The sequence below is a fragment of the Phalacrocorax aristotelis genome, chromosome 3 (genome assembly GCF_949628215.1).
Source record: "Phalacrocorax aristotelis chromosome 3, bGulAri2.1, whole genome shotgun sequence".
NCBI lineage: Eukaryota > Metazoa > Chordata > Aves > Suliformes > Phalacrocoracidae > Phalacrocorax > Phalacrocorax aristotelis.
In genome coordinates, this window is record NC_134278.1 from 88681970 (window position 1) to 88697139 (window position 15170).

A 15170-nucleotide genomic window follows, 5' to 3' on the forward strand; every position below is an offset into this window, starting at 1 on the left:
CTCTTGTTCCTGGGAATATTGTACACCTCCGAGCAGAAGAAAGAGATTGCAGCCTAAATGCACGGGGTTTTTTTTTGCTGGCTATTTCAGAAATCTTAGGAGGGAGAATGCTAATTTCTAAGAAAGGCGGTGTCATCTGAGCTCACGTTAAATTGGAAGTGTGGTCTGGTTTCCTGAGGATTTTTTACGTGTCATTGATAGCTGGCCTAGAAGAGAATTCCCTTTCTCCTAAAAATAAACATTTTGAGAGGTTTTTAAATAGTTGAAAAGTTTCTCAGGAGCCTCAGCCACTTTATCTAACCGTAACTGGCAGGTTGTTCTCGCTGTACCTGAAATGTGTTAAAATCTGCCCATTAATAGAGGCAGCTCAGGTACGAGTCTATCAGAGCGACTGGGGATTTCAAGGCATGGATGCCTATAATGTATTTCAGCCCAGTGCATCGGGATTTTTTTTTTTTAATCCTTTTTTCTGTCCTCATACCCCTTTGGAAAGGGTTTATGATGAAATAACTGGATGAAATTAAATAGTTTACCTTAAATGTCACCCATGCAGGTCACCTCTCTAATGGCCACAGCTCTGGGAGCAGATGAATTTAACACGGGTGTTGAATATGTTGTAGCCTGTGAATCATCTTGTCACTGTCAATTTTCTGGGATATCTCTATTTTGCGAGAAAAGAAAGTTATTCCTAATTCTGGATGCGTCTAGAGGTCTCGGGGGGATAATTGCAGTGTGTTTCCCCTATTTAGGACTTTTGATGTCACAGGGGTGAAGGGGGGAGACTGGTTGCACTTGTCAATTGTACTTATGTATTCCTGATTATATTTTCTTCCTTCCCCCTTTTTTTTCTTTTCCTCTTTTTTTTTCTTTTTTTTTCTTTTTTTAACCTCTGTCATAATGTAGGTACACGAATTATGTGACAATTTCTGCCACCGGTATATTAGCTGTTTGAAAGGAAAAATGCCTATCGATTTGGTCATAGACGATAGAGAGGGCGGATCAAAATCGGACAGTGAAGACATAACAAGATCAGCAAATCTAACAGATCAGGTATGATCTCGCCAATACCGCACACGCTAAAATTTGTATGCAGATCGCTTGCTGGGTCACTACGCCTCCTTTTATTATTTGCATATGATTAAGTCCCTTTTAGATAAATTTCCATCGAAATGAAAATTTTTGAATAATGTGGCTATTATTGCTTCATTAAGGCTTGCTCCCGGATTCGACCTGGCGAGATGAGCTTGTAAAAGCGGCGCCTGCAAACTCGACCTGTTTCTTGTCGCTTTTAATTTTTGTCTTTATTTTATTTACCCTTTACAATAATAGAAGTGGTATCCGTGAATCACTGGCTTCTTGGTGGCTTAGGAAAGGAATGGCTGGAGCCATTTAGCAAAATAAGAATAAAATCCAAGATAGGTGGTCCGGGGAAGACAGAGAGGGTTTGAAATCTAGCAAATACTGGCTATTTTCTTCCTGTCTCTACGGTTCATTAGTCCGTCTTGTCAGTTTTCCTTGGCCGAATGCTTTTAGACTTCAGTGAACATTGCTTTGTGCACGCCTGCCTGCTGCAAACGCACCCATTTTATTTTACTTAATAGAAAAAAAAAGCAGGAGAAAATAAAACGGGTTTTAAAACCCAGGTTTTAAATTATTTTCCTTGATCTTTCAAGTTTTTAACCCTCTCTCTAAAAAAAGAAAAAAAACCAGAAACAAACAAAAACCCAAAACGAAGCCAGCAATGCTTTCCGTGGCTTTGATGGTCCAGGTTTTGTCTGGGATGGTTCAAACCTTAATGCCGGTGGTAGCTGATGTGGGAAATAGGGATGACTTGGGAAAGCTGGCTTTCCCCTCTCCCCTCCCCTTCTCCTGTGTCCCCTCCGTTCGGCTCGGACTGGGATTCTTGCCTTGTAGTGGGAGTGTTTGGGGCTAGTTCAAGCGATCCCAGAGCTAAATTAAGCTTCTAGATGATGGAAGGGGCTGAGATTTGGCTTTTTTTTTTCCCCCTCGAGTTCGGTAAAACTGCAGGGGTTTCCTGGTCCGCTTGCTTTTTCTCAGCTGAGGGGCAGCAGCGCGTTGGCTGTGGAGAGGGGACCCTAGACAAAAAAAAAAAAACCAAAACCCCAACACAACAAAAAAACCAACCCAAAAAAAACCAACAAAAAAAATCCCTGCCTAAAAACCCCAAGTTATTTCTTCTTTACGACCAGCTTCGTAAATGCAGTCTTAGGAGCAATCAGCTCCTGACTCTGGAGGTTGCCTTTTGTTCAAGCAAGGCGCAGTCAAGCAGACAGGAGTTTCCTCAGCCGCTTTGCCATTATTACCAGCACTGTCAGCCAGGAGTTATTTTATAGATTACCGACATAAAGGTGCATTGCATTGCAGCGTGGGCAGTATCTTAAATATTTTCTCCCCTCTGCCAAAGGCTATTGGGCTGCTGGGAGCGCTGTGACAGGGAGAGACAGGCTGGAAGGAAGGCATCAACTTTTGAAAAGGGGTTTATGTCCACATAAGTGGGTTCCCTCCCTCCCCTGTTTTGCTGCGAAGGGCAAAAAGCATCGCGGGGCGGGCGGAGGGTGGCGCGGCAGGGAGGTGCCCGGCGAGCCGGGGCCGGGGAAGATGCTCCCGGGGCCGGGGAAGATGCTCCCGGGGGCAGCGGTAGCCCCGCGCAGCGCCCTAAAGCGAGGGGAGCCCTACAGCGAGGGTCGGGCTGGGGGAAGTGCGGCTCGCTGCTGTTGAATAAAAATTGTAATCCAACAAGTCTAACTAGAAAATGGGTTTCTAAAAGCTCTGGAGTGCTGGGTACATAAAGCTATTTGAGCAAATTACAAGAATCGCTCAGGGGCACGAATGAAATCAACACTTTAATTGCCTCCAAAATGAAGATTTATACCCCATTTTCCCAACGAATCATTATTTTATTAAAGTGAAAGCTAAAGAAATGAAGCTATAGTTTGGGGGGAAGGGGGTCGCGCGTGTGTGGATGCGTGTGTCCCCTTTTTCGCCCGGAGCGCAGGCGTTGCGCGCCCGGCGCCGGCCCCGGCCCCTCGCGCGGGTCCGGCAGCGCAGCGCCGCGGGGCTCAGCCCCGCAGCTGGCGCAGCGCCCGGGCGGTCTGGCGTTCCCACCCCTCCCGGGGTGCCCCCCTCCTGGCCGGGCAGGGGTGCGCAGAGCCCTGCCGCTGCCCCTCCGCATCCGCGGAGCGGCGGAGGGGAGCAGGGCTGGGCTTTCCCCGGCGAAGGGAAAATGCGCAAAAATGCGCTTCCTCACTCCCCCCCCCCCAAGCCCGGCCGGTGAGGCGGCGGATAAAAACCCGCGGAAGGCGTGCGGAGCAAGGGGGGCCGCGGAGGTTGCCCGGGGGTGGGCTGCGCGTTTGCGAAGGATGCGCGGCCGCCCGCCCGCGTCCCCGGTGGACTCCGGTGGGTGCCGGCTTCGGGGCCGGCTGCGTCTGGGCCCTCATGGTTAAGTAACAAGGTGCTGAGCGCTTATCGGTCAGGCGGCTGAAGAGGCTGTACCTCCGCGGGGAGCATTTTGCGCGGGCGCGCAGGGCAGGGCGGCGGGCGCGGGGCGCGGTGGCTCCCCTGCAGCCTGCCCACGGCTCCGCTTCCGAGAGTAGCAGCGGAGTAAGTATGTAAAAGCTTTTATTATGGATTTAATTACTTTTTCTTATATCGTGGTGGTAAAGGTTACAGTTAACAGGGTTGTTTTGTTTTCGTTGGGTTTTTGTTTTGTTTTTAATTTATTGGTTTCCCCTTATTTCTTCTTTCCTTCTAGGCCCCTTAGTGCCAGTGCCTTTAAGTCCCCCGGTTAATGGAAAGCAATGACACTAATGCTAGATTTTGCAAAGTAAAGCCCCATAACACTGACCATTGTTCAGTGATTTAACTAGCTCAGTGGCAATAGGTCACTAAAATAGCATCCTTCTCCCACGGGCACGACCCCACTGCCTGCCAGGGTGGGACCTGCAGAGTTGTTGTTTACCATTACAGCTCCAGAAGTAAAAGCAAGGAGTTTGGGGGGGTTTGCTGGGGATAATTGAACTCTAGACCAACCAGGCCCCGAGACTTTAAAAGCCCTAGCTGAAGGATTGAGCCTACCCTCAATCTTTCAAAATAAACCTTTTTTAATCATTAGCTTTTCAAACATTTGCGTGTTTAAATTTTCAAATGTTTGTCGGGGCCCGGAAAGATTTAAAACACAGCTGTGGCATGATGTGGCTGGGAAAACTCCCTCCCATAGAAAAACCCCAAAGACTGTCTGTAGTCAGATAGTAGGAATCCAGTTTCTTAGGTGATGCGGAGCTGTTTTCTTGAAGCCACATCACCTTGGCACCCAGGTGCTCTAGTCCAAACTGTAAAATTCCCCTACAAGAGCGTGTCTACAGAAAGCCTTTAGAAAGCCCTTTAAGGAAAACATGTTACAAAGTAGCCACCATATTTAAATGAAGTGCTTTAGCAGCATAAGATAGATTTTTATAGAGACAAAACAGTATTTTTGTACGTAAAATAAACTTGTTGAGCAAATCCACAGTAGTATTACTTGACAAAAATTATAATTTAATAATACACAAGGCAATTACGTGTGCATAAACTTTTAAAGGCGAATCGGCAAAGAGCCAAATTCCTATAGGGTCTAGGAGGGAAATGATCAAAAAATGAACATGAAATAAGACTTCCTGTAAGAAGGTCCATAATTCAACATTATTTGACTCCACTGTCAGGGAAATTGTTGAAGGATAGTAAACTGATACTAGAGTCTCAGTCATTTTTGTTACAGTCTTAAATGTTTGCAACTGTGGTGTTTTAGATGGCCCTTCTTGGATGATAGTATATCATGTATATATATGCATATAATAAAGCAGCACTTCTATTTATGTTGCAATAGATTTTTTTTTAATGCGCTCAGTTGCAGTTTCTCCAAACAAAATGTGGATAGACAGCAGCTTTTTTTAAAATTGAAAAATTACTTAAAATGTATTCTTTAGAAAGAAAGAATCATAAACTGGAAGACAATACATAGTGTATCTGAAACTGGATGGGTTGTTTAAGGCATCGACCAATTATGACTAGACTAACTTTCCCAAATACTTCAAATGTATTAGTTATGCCTTGCAACCAATACAAAAATAATGCTCTGGGGTAAAAAAAAAAACAACTGAGAAATATTATTTCACTTGGGGACTTCTTCGCAGGTATTTTCGAACCATGTATGATTTTAAGTGGGGGGAAATACGAACATTACTGCCTTCAGTATATGCGCTCCTGTATTGGAGGAACAGGCATCAAAATAATAGATGTGATGCAGAGGGTGCAAGGTAGAATTGATTCTGCATAATGAAAGAGTTACGGTGAAGTAGGACTCCGAGGAGGACCAATAAAATAACATTTACAAGACTCAAAATTTAATTTTCTTCCTCTGACTTCATGCCACCTTGAGCCAGTGCCTCCTTTCGTCTGTTCGTTTTGGGGTAATTTTTTTTGGCTGTGATATTTAGGAGCCGTTGCCGTGCCTGAGTTTGGCAGACTATTTAATGTAAAGATAGAACACTTCAATTTACATTCTGGACCTGTTGTCATCCAAAACACTGTGGCTGAAATTGTATTAGCAAAATCAGGTTTGCTTTGCTCTCCATTTCTTTAAGCAAGTAAATATATTGTTAAGTAGATATGAGATTGAGTATATTTTCTTTAATTTATTATTTCATTTCAATTCAATATTCTTTGGTTTTGATTTTTGGAGTTTTAAAAAAATCATTCAAGAGCCCCGACGTAGCCATTCTTACAGCTGGGTATAATATTTGGTGCCTTCCTTAAGTTGCGTGCTCGGGCCTAACTTCCGGGTGAAGTTTTTCAAAATGAAGTTAACTTTTGTTGCAAATGATAGTTTTAATTTCCCAATTTTTTGCATCCTTTCCAATATGAAACTTGACAGAGCTGAGTTTAAACCCCAGGTAACCCTGGAATTCACCCCAAACGCTTGCAAGCATATCCCAAGGCATTCACATAAGCGGGAGCTCACAGTGTCTTTGCTTTAGGGACAACAGCTTGTTATTTTGCCGCAACTTGGAGGTTCACAAGGAAGTTGTGAAAAAATGACTTTTACCTTAAATTTAACCTTTATGCCTGAGGGTTTGAGTCTTCCGTGGCTGCTCATCCACAGGTAGCAGGAAAAGTAATGGGCTCTGCACGCGGAAGGGTTACTGCAGCCCAGAGTGGGCAATGTTAGCACTTAAAAAAAATCAGATTATATCGAACTCAATCAAAATGAGTAAGCGTAGGTCATGCTGATAAATACTGCTTCAAAAAGCAGTGAAAATCCAGGACAGCTTCTTTAAATTAGGGAATCTCTTTTTTTTTCTTGTTGTTGTTTTGCATTTCTGCGTTTGGTGTTTTTTTTCTTCAGTCACATGAGCTTGCAGTTAGGAGCTATCTTGTGTAATCTAAACAAATTTAAGAAAATGAAAAGGAGGGTTGTTTCTGGAAGGTTTTTTGAAGGTTTCTGGAATTGTTCCTTGGCAGGGGTTGTGTGGGAGAAGGGGAGACCGGGGTGTGCTGCAATGTCACCTCGTGTCCTCGGTGTGTTACCTCCCTCTCTTGATGGTCGGTTGCTTGGAGCAGGCTTTGACTCGCACAGCAAATTTGGAAATTAGTGTTTATATTTGTTTTTTTCCTGCAGTCGCAGCAATATTTGGAGAGGGTAACTCTAACAGAGCGCACATTTTGTGTTTTGTCTTGTTTGAGTGTATTTCTATCCCTGATTAAGCCCCATACTAACCCTGCTGATATTCCGTAACATGACTTACAGACAACTTGCTGGCTATCGGTTCAGCTCCTCTTCGGTGTGCTTAGCATGGTTATCCTTTCCCTTTGACTACCTTCAGAAAAACAGACATGTAACCTAGCCTCAGAGCTTAGGTGAGAACAGAATCCCTGCAGGCCGGTGTCCTTGGGACTCCTTTTTTTAATTTACGTGAGATCCCTGGAAAGCTTCAGCCCCGCTGCAGTGGTGGCAGGAGTCTGGTCCCTGTTAGCAAGGGGGCTGCTGGCATGGGGGATCCCCATCACCTCCACAGGCTCAATGCCTTGAGTTGCCTTGCTGGTCGTGGCTTCATTTGTTTATCTTTGGGTGTATATATCTGAGAGGTAAAGAACAATGCTGAGATTTCAGGCTTACGTGGGTCGTTGTGCGTACCAAAGGCAATAGCACAGGCGGTGAGTGCTTTCTGGGGCTTAATGGATTTTGGAAGAGGGAGTTTGAGATTCATCAGTAGATGTCTGGGCGAATGCTGAAAATTTAAACATTGGTGAGGTGAATTTAAAAAAATCTGAGTTTGTCCTGAAAACAAAAGGCCTGTTTGCAATTAAAAAAAAAAAAAAGATATTTAAAAGTTGTATTACAGAGACTGCCATTTCCTTGCTGACTTGCAGGGCAAGGGGAAGGTGGGACAGAAAGAAATTAATTTGTGCCTAAATTTGGCCGGTTTTACTTTTGCTGGCGGCAGAACAGGCTGCTGAAATTCATGGTGCCTTCTTGTTTTGCAAGTGGCTTCTTGTTTTGCAAGTATCTTCAAATCCAGGCCAGGCACCCCGTTGAAGAGTGTTTGTTTTTCCCCCCATCGTAGGTTACACATTAGTTATCCATGAGTTTTGGGGATCAATAAAGGGATAACTGTGAAAGGCAATGGCCCATAATGCGCAGGGAGTGAGATAGGTTGATCTAATGGTTCCTGCCTGGCCTCAGAACTCGATGAATCTCTGGGTTTGTCCACACAAGGACACTCAGGAGAGGTAAGACAAATTGATTGGGTGTAAAATTAAAGTGCATTAGTTAAAGTGCATTGCACTATTGTGTGGATGCTCTCATTCAGAAGTAAAGTGGCCTTAGTTCACTTTAGCCTAATCCCCTTTGGAGTAGGCCACTTTTCTTTTGAATGAGAACATCCACATTAACTTTTAGTTAATTCGTCTTTCTCGAGCGTCCTGGCGGCCTTGTGTCCGCTGCTCTGGAGAGTTTCGGCCAGCCAGGCGCAGGCTCCCCACCAGCTTTAGGTAAGCCTTTCATTAGGCATATTTGTCTCCTCAGCGGCACTTAACCACTGGCGTTCATCATTGCCCCAGCTGGGGCTGCAGAGAGCAGGCTGGCTCCGCACCCTCCTTGTTCTGCTCCTGCAGCTCAAGAGCAATATTGTTTTTAACACTGCCTGGGAAAAAACCAGAAAACTTTACGGTGCCAGGGATTTGGGGCTGGATTCAGCTGAGGTGGCACGGACAAGGGCTCAGCCGGGCTGTAAGGCAGAGGGAGAGCTGCCTGCACCCCGTCCAGGGTGGCTGCTGTTTGGGGGTCACATTTCTCAGGTGAATATGGCATTAGGCCCCCCCGGTATCGATCCTCCTCCAGCTGGTAACCTGAATATTTTATTTTGTGATGGTGGTTTGCTGCCCTGACGCACTCCCTGTGTAGGTAGTTTCTTCCATGTTTGCTGATAAGCCAGTTTTTAAAGACAGCAAGGAAATCTAGATTAATTCTTTTCAGCTGATATTTCCAAACATAAAAGCAAGGATTGAAAATCAATTTGTAGGCGAATTAATTTACCTGGTGAAAAAAATAACGGTAAGATAGTTTTGGAAGCTGTTTTATATTCTTTCTTGGAGTTCGCTGAGCTTGGGTTTTTGTTAGAGGTGTTTTTGGGTGTCTTCCGGAGCTTATAAGTAACCTATTTATTTACTTTTTACTGGCTAAGCCATGTGTGCAAATGCTGCGCCGTGTCACACTCCTGCCATTGCCTGTTCCATTCATAATAAGATTTACAAGGCTTCCTGCATTAGTAAGCAATTTGCTATTGGAGCCTCTCCTAGAAATACAGAATTCTGTTTCACCAAAGTATTGTCTTTCCTCTTCAATCAGGGCCGAGGTGAGCTATTTTCTCAAGGACTCTCCAGGCATCTATATGATATTCCCACTTGTGCAGATGATCTCCAAAACTGCATTACTTACTCCTCTGTCCTGAAGGGCCATCACAGTAAATTAAAATTCTCTTATTAGCGTCACCAGGCTTTGAATTTGGCCAGCTAATTTTATTTGCAGTTTGGCTTTTTCTTTTTTTTTTTTTTCATGTAAAGCAAATATGCATCCAGACCTTCTTTGCAGAAATAAACAGGCCAACAATAAGAGGGGTAATTCTTCATTTGCTTAAAAGAACTGCCTGTTTTAACTTCAGAAATACTGACCAAGACTAAAGCAACAGCTGATGCCATCACAGGCAGTGTACTGTATTCAAACAGCTGTACAAAATGAAAAGCTGCGGTATTAATCCTGCCATTCACAGTTTATTTAAGTTTTTCAAGCTTCTCTCATATGGGCATGGTATCAATGCCTAATTATGCCCCCATTAGGGTTACTAGGTCCTTAATACAGAAAATTATTGTATTTAAAATTTGGAAAGCTGCATCAATGTAATCAAAGATTCTTGCAGCTGGCACGCGTTCAGGGAACGCAAACTTTAGCTTGTAATTTTCATTCATTTGGTCTTTAGGTTTTGGTCTGGTTTTGTTGTTACGGAGAAGGTCAGATCATCGCTGGTGTTTTTAACGCCGGCTTTAAATAGCTCCATTTAAGGCTGCTTAGCTCTCGGGAGGAGAGGGGAAGAGCAGATTAAAAACTCTGCGGCTTTGTCTGTCCCGTTTGCCAGTGTGCAGGGCTACGGCCATCTGTGCGAATAGGAATGGTAGAAACGAATGTCTGAAGCCTGGCACACAGAGAGTTTTTCCTCATCAGCATTTTACCCTGCACTGAACCAGGGCAAGCTCTGTCAGTGCAAGCTGTGGTTTATCTATGGATGTGAAAGTCTTGACCCCTCGCTTGGCTGTCCATGTGCTACCCATCACATTGGGGTGGGGTGGGGTGTGCAGAGGTGTCCCTGGTCTCAGGTGGGATATCACCTACTTGCTGATGCTCAGCAGCAACCCGAGATGCATGCTGTCTCGCGTGCGTGGTGACTGCTTGCTGAGACTTGGCTTAATCTGTCGAGCTAAGTATTAACGGTGGCCAGCCCCTTGCTAGAAACCCTGCCGGGAGGACACAAATGCTGTACACTCAGTAGGTGGCACTTTGGTTTTAGGCTTGAGTCAGTGCAGAGGACCCCTCTGCTCCTCGGGGTGCAGGCACAGGGATGTGCCATACCACGGTGGCCTTGGCCCCCAAGCTCGCTCACTCACCTCTGCACCACGGAGGTGCCTTGTGTAGGTAGAGTTGGCCAGATTTTTTGATGAGGGGAGTGTCCCTGTAGCTTGTAATTTATCAAATTCTCTTGTGTACTGTTGTGCAGTGTTACAGAGGAGTAGTTCTGCTGCATTCCAGATGCAGCTGTTTTTCGGTGATGGGTACAGCTGTGTCACCGCAAGGTTGTTTGAAGTCACAACTTGGCTCTCTGCTTTGCTGGTGCTCACGCAGGCTTTCTGGGCAGGGCTTGACATGAACAGGGACTCCATGGCTGAGTGATGCTGCTGGGCATCCCCGTGGTGGGAGGGTGATGGTGATGGGGAGAGAAGCCTTTCAAGCACATGGGCGAGTTGGTGGCAGGCAGCTTCCCGGTGCTACCCGCTATTTGCAGGGATGCTCAAGCTGAGGTGCCTGGTGTTTGCACGGATGCTCAGGACGAGATGCTGGGAGCATGCTGCCCATGCACACCGGAGGCAGTGTGGCTACCATGCTCAAGCCGTTCCCGCCTTTGCCCCTCTCTGCCCGGTGGATTTTGTAGCTGTGTTACCCCAGGAGGCTTCTGGCCCTCCTCCCTGTTGCACAAATCAGTTTTATTAGCATGGCTTCCACCTACTAGGGAAGCGTTGTCATGCTTTTCCCATGTCCGTGAGGCCTGTGGCAGTGCTTTGAGGCACAGCTTTATGGAAAAAGTATGGTATGTATGGATGCATCTTGCTAAATTTGTATAACACCTGTGAGGGATCTCTTTTTTATTACTATTATTCCTTAAAGTGAGGGTGAGAGTATGGAGCATTAATTTTGTCCTTAAGCACATGTGTATGTCGAGCCAGGGTTTGGTCCACAGTGACAAGTGTTTGAGAGATCCTTTGGGTAAGAACTGATGCAGCGATGCTGGAGGGGCAGGGGTGAGGAATGCTGCTCTGCTGACGGCACAAGGCAGTAGAGGAGATGCCGGTGCTCTTCCCAGGTCTGTCACTGAGGTTTTGGGGCAAGACAGTCAGTTGCTTGTGAGCTGAGATTTTCTACTTCTTCTCCCTTGTCATCAGGTAGGGTTATTACCTTAATTTATATGTCATATAGTGATAGCAAGGTATAGGAGATATAGAAGAATAAGAAGTGATATGTTAAAGTAATTATTTCACTCTGTGGATACTTTAAAGAAAATAGTGTAAAGCGAAACATTTCTGTTTGGTGTCATGTGGAAGTACAACACTGAACTGAAAGACTGACAGTGAAAGTTGCTTTTGGTGGCTTTGTGCTTTGGTTTTGGCCCCTTCTGCTATCTTCTGCATAATAACCACTTTTAAAATGTATTTAAAGGAGGGAGGGGATAAACTTAAACAGTGGATAGAGTAAGTAGCAGTGCCACCAGTAACTTCTGCAGAAGGAGCTGTGGGGCTGACTGGAAGCATTTGCAGGGTGCTGGACAATCTGTCTGTCCTGAGGTCTGCCTGTCTGGAGGCATGGTTCCACATGGGGCCATGCCACGAGCCCTGCACTGCTACCAGCCCTGCTGGGTACTCCAAAACCTCCCAGGGAGGCACAGCGAGGCCACACGGGCTTCTCAGCCTGACTTTTTTGGGTGACTGGCAGCCAGACATGCTTCCAAGCCTTCCCTCAATGAGCGGGTGGAGGCGTCGGGGAGCCACGGCCACCTCAGCCTGGTGAACCACCCCTGGAGCTCGCCTTCCTCCGGCTCCCACAGCCCGCACTCAGCGTGTTTTGTGGCCGCCGGCTCGCTGGCATGTGGCTCGCAGAGCCAGGCCATTTGGCCGCCTCTGCCTTGCTGCAGATTCGGCTAGTTGTGAACCGGTAGAAAGTGGAGGAGCTGATCTGCAGAAGGGTTTGGCCATGAGCGCTGGAAAATGTGAATCATGGGGATTCCAGTTTTAAGCCTTCTGGAGATAACGGGCAGCACGTACCAGAGTGCGTGACTTGCAGAGAGCCTTAAAAACAAGGCGGCGCCCTCGAGATTAAGCAAACGCTTTATAATCAGGAACACATTTTATACCCAATGCAGCCTTTGCAGGTATCGCATCCATTCAGATGGAAAGGTGTAGCTGGAGCGAAGCTAATTATACCGCAATTTAATTTTACTGTTGAACAACACTGCGAGGCGAGCGGGCTCTTGAATCCTGCTAACAATGTGCTGTAATCAAAATACGCTGACTCCGAATGGCGTCTGTTGTCAGTTAGCTAAAAAGACCATTTGATAGTTGTGACATACGCTTGGCATTTTTACTTGCGATGGAGCTGAAATGAAGTATGGCTGTTGCAGAGTGAGGGCTGTGCTTGTGCCTTCCCTCCCAAGAAGCCCTCATTGGGCCAACAGGATGCTGGAAGTTGGAGCCTCCATCTAAGTGCATGTAAAAAAATTTGCAGCGGATGCCCTGATGAGTTAATTCTTAAAAATCCATAAGGGGAATGCTTAGAGATGTGTTTTTTGCTGTAAGTAAAGCCTCACTGTTTGCCTGAGCCCAGATGTTCAGGGTGAAGTGCAGATCTCTCCGAAACACCGACTCCTGCCGAGGCTGCCTGCTGGGCCCCTGGGTAGGGGGGCAGGGAGAGGGATGGGAGAGGTTGAGGGCTCCCTCTCACACCAAATCTGCCCGGGCAGGTCAAGTTCAGGACCTCAGCCAGCCATCTGAGAGCCTGCACCATCTCAGTCAGACCTGGGCATCTGGCAGATCCCATCTAAATGACTTTTAACACATAAATGCAATAAAAGGAAGGGATGGCAGACGCTCATTTTCTGGCTAAGTGGCAACGCATTTTTCCTGTTTACACCTTTGGAAGAATCATTACATGAAATATTGAACAGGAAACTCTTATTTATCTCTGACAGCCTTTTTCCTGGTCTAGAAAGATGTGGAAAATACTCCAGTCCTGTTAAATTCTGTAGGAGCCAAGGAGGACTAACACACCTCAAGGCATTGCGCACCAGCCTTCAGGAGGTAGCGGTGCCATTTGGGGCCGACTTTGTGCGTGTTTGTGCCTGATATTAGACTTTAAAAAAACAACAAAGCTACGTGGAGCAGTGATTTTATCTACCCTAACAGTGAAGCTGTGTTTCCTTGTGTTGAGAAAGGGACGGGGATTAATGCTATCTAGCGATATGGCTCTTATCAGAGGGAGGAGACAGGTTTACAGTCCGGGGTTACTCTAAATAGAAAGTACTAGTCAATGTTTGTTGTGTGGGAGACAGAAACCCTGCATCACCATCAGCTGGCTCGGTTAACCTGGCTGGGCAGGCGGTGTTTACTGTTGAGCTGAGATGAAAAAAAAGAGGAATGGAGTAAGGTCAATCAAATGTAAGGCAGACTGTGATTGAGACCATTGCTGCTCAGGCTTCATGGGTGTCCCTAATGGCTACCACGTGCAGCAACCACCAATGCAAGAAGAAAACCTGAAGTCTAAACTTGCTCTTGCCCAAAAGAAGGTTGCTTTCCATTGCCAGAGGTGGTTTTGGGTAGCTCTGGAGTCCCCTCTCAGAGAGAAAATCTGTCTGCTCACACTGCTCTCCCACAGAGAGGCTTTGAGTTGGTTCCCCAAGCACGGCAGGTTTGATTTCAGCATGTGCAGAAGGTGGTGTTGACTGTGCTTCCAGCAGAACACAGCCCAGGCTGGGGGAGTCTCTGCATAGCTGTGAACACACACACCCATGTGTACATAAATGTTTTTTTCAAAAGTCTTGCCGCTGCAGAACTGATGGGGCTTCGGTGCCTCCTGGAAAAGAAGAGCTGTGCTTTTTCCCCTTCCTTTTTGTCTGTATGTTCCACCCAGTCTGATGATATCCATTTCATTCTCCTTTATTTTTTGTGGTTTATGCTTGCTGCTTCTAATTATTCTTTTTCCTTTGGAAAGTGCTATCACCCTGTCCTTTTGCACTCATGTTTTCTTTTCCGTTCAGCCTGTTTAGGACTCTTGGGTCTTTTCCTCTCCTCTCCCTGCCATACCCTCTTCTCCTCTGTATTCTGAGGGTATGGGGCGGATCGGAAAGCTCTGCTGTGTAGAGATACCTCCGTGCGTACACAGCCAGTGTTGTGCTGCACAAAGATGTTAGCTCCTTCTCTGAACCTGGGTAGGCTCAACAATGAATTGCAATAGCAGGGCTAATGGAGAGCACCAGCGTTGCCTGGTGCATGTTGATTTGATGATCTTTGCATGTGCAGTGTTAGTTGTGCCTCTGGTCCCTTCAGGTGAAATCCTGGCCTTGTGAAAATCAGTGGCAAAAGTCCTGTTTATTCCAGTTTTCCATCCTTTGAGGTATTCGCATTGATACCTGCTCTCATTTACTTTTATCTGTTTGTCTCAGAAACCATCCTATGTTGCATGCATAAAGACAGCTTGCATCTTATTTTTCCTATGCGGCTGTGAAGAGTCAGGGAAGAGTCTTACCCTCGTTTGAAATAAGGGGAAACTAAAGATAGAAAGCTTATGACTTTTCTGTGGCTACGAGGGAAATCCAGGTCAGAGCCAAGACTTCCGCACAGAATTTCTTGATTCAATGGGCCCTGCTGCCTCTAATGCTGCAAAGGTTTCCATGTGTGGAAGAGTCGCTCTTGCTGTGCTGCTTAGTTGCAGTCGGAGTAATCGCCCGTCTGTAATTTCAACGACCTTATTTCTGTAGACTCGGAGCACCTCTTTTCCATCCAGACCTGATGTTCGTGTCTTTGTTGTTGCTGTATTAAAATTAATTCACCTTTGAATCGAAGTTGCATGAAGCAGATTATGGAAGAGTTATTGGTGCTGAAAAACATCTGTTTTGCAGCATTTTGAAGTTCCTGCATGTATCATTTATTCTGACCCCCTTGGTTTTGGTTGTATTGTGCATGATGTCCCCACATAGATTTGGCAGGCTGGGAGGTGGGGTTGCTGGCTGCCAGCTGGCAGCCTCGGTGAGCCCCGCGAGGAGGTGTTCAGATGGCAAAACCATGAGCGGGTCCTCTCAGAA

General features: G+C 46.1%; 1 protein-coding gene across 6 annotated transcripts in view; it reads left to right on the forward strand.

Moving 5' to 3' along the window:
• The window catches only part of MEIS1 (Meis homeobox 1), a 109868-nt gene that overhangs the window by 7082 nt on the left and 87616 nt on the right, over positions 1-15170 (forward strand). For all 6 annotated transcript variants that reach the window (XM_075088399.1, XM_075088400.1, XM_075088398.1 and 3 more), the window contains exon 6: positions 904-1050. In XM_075088399.1, the coding sequence (XP_074944500.1) occupies positions 904-1050 (147 nt within the window). The remainder of the gene's footprint in view (positions 1-903; positions 1051-15170) is intronic.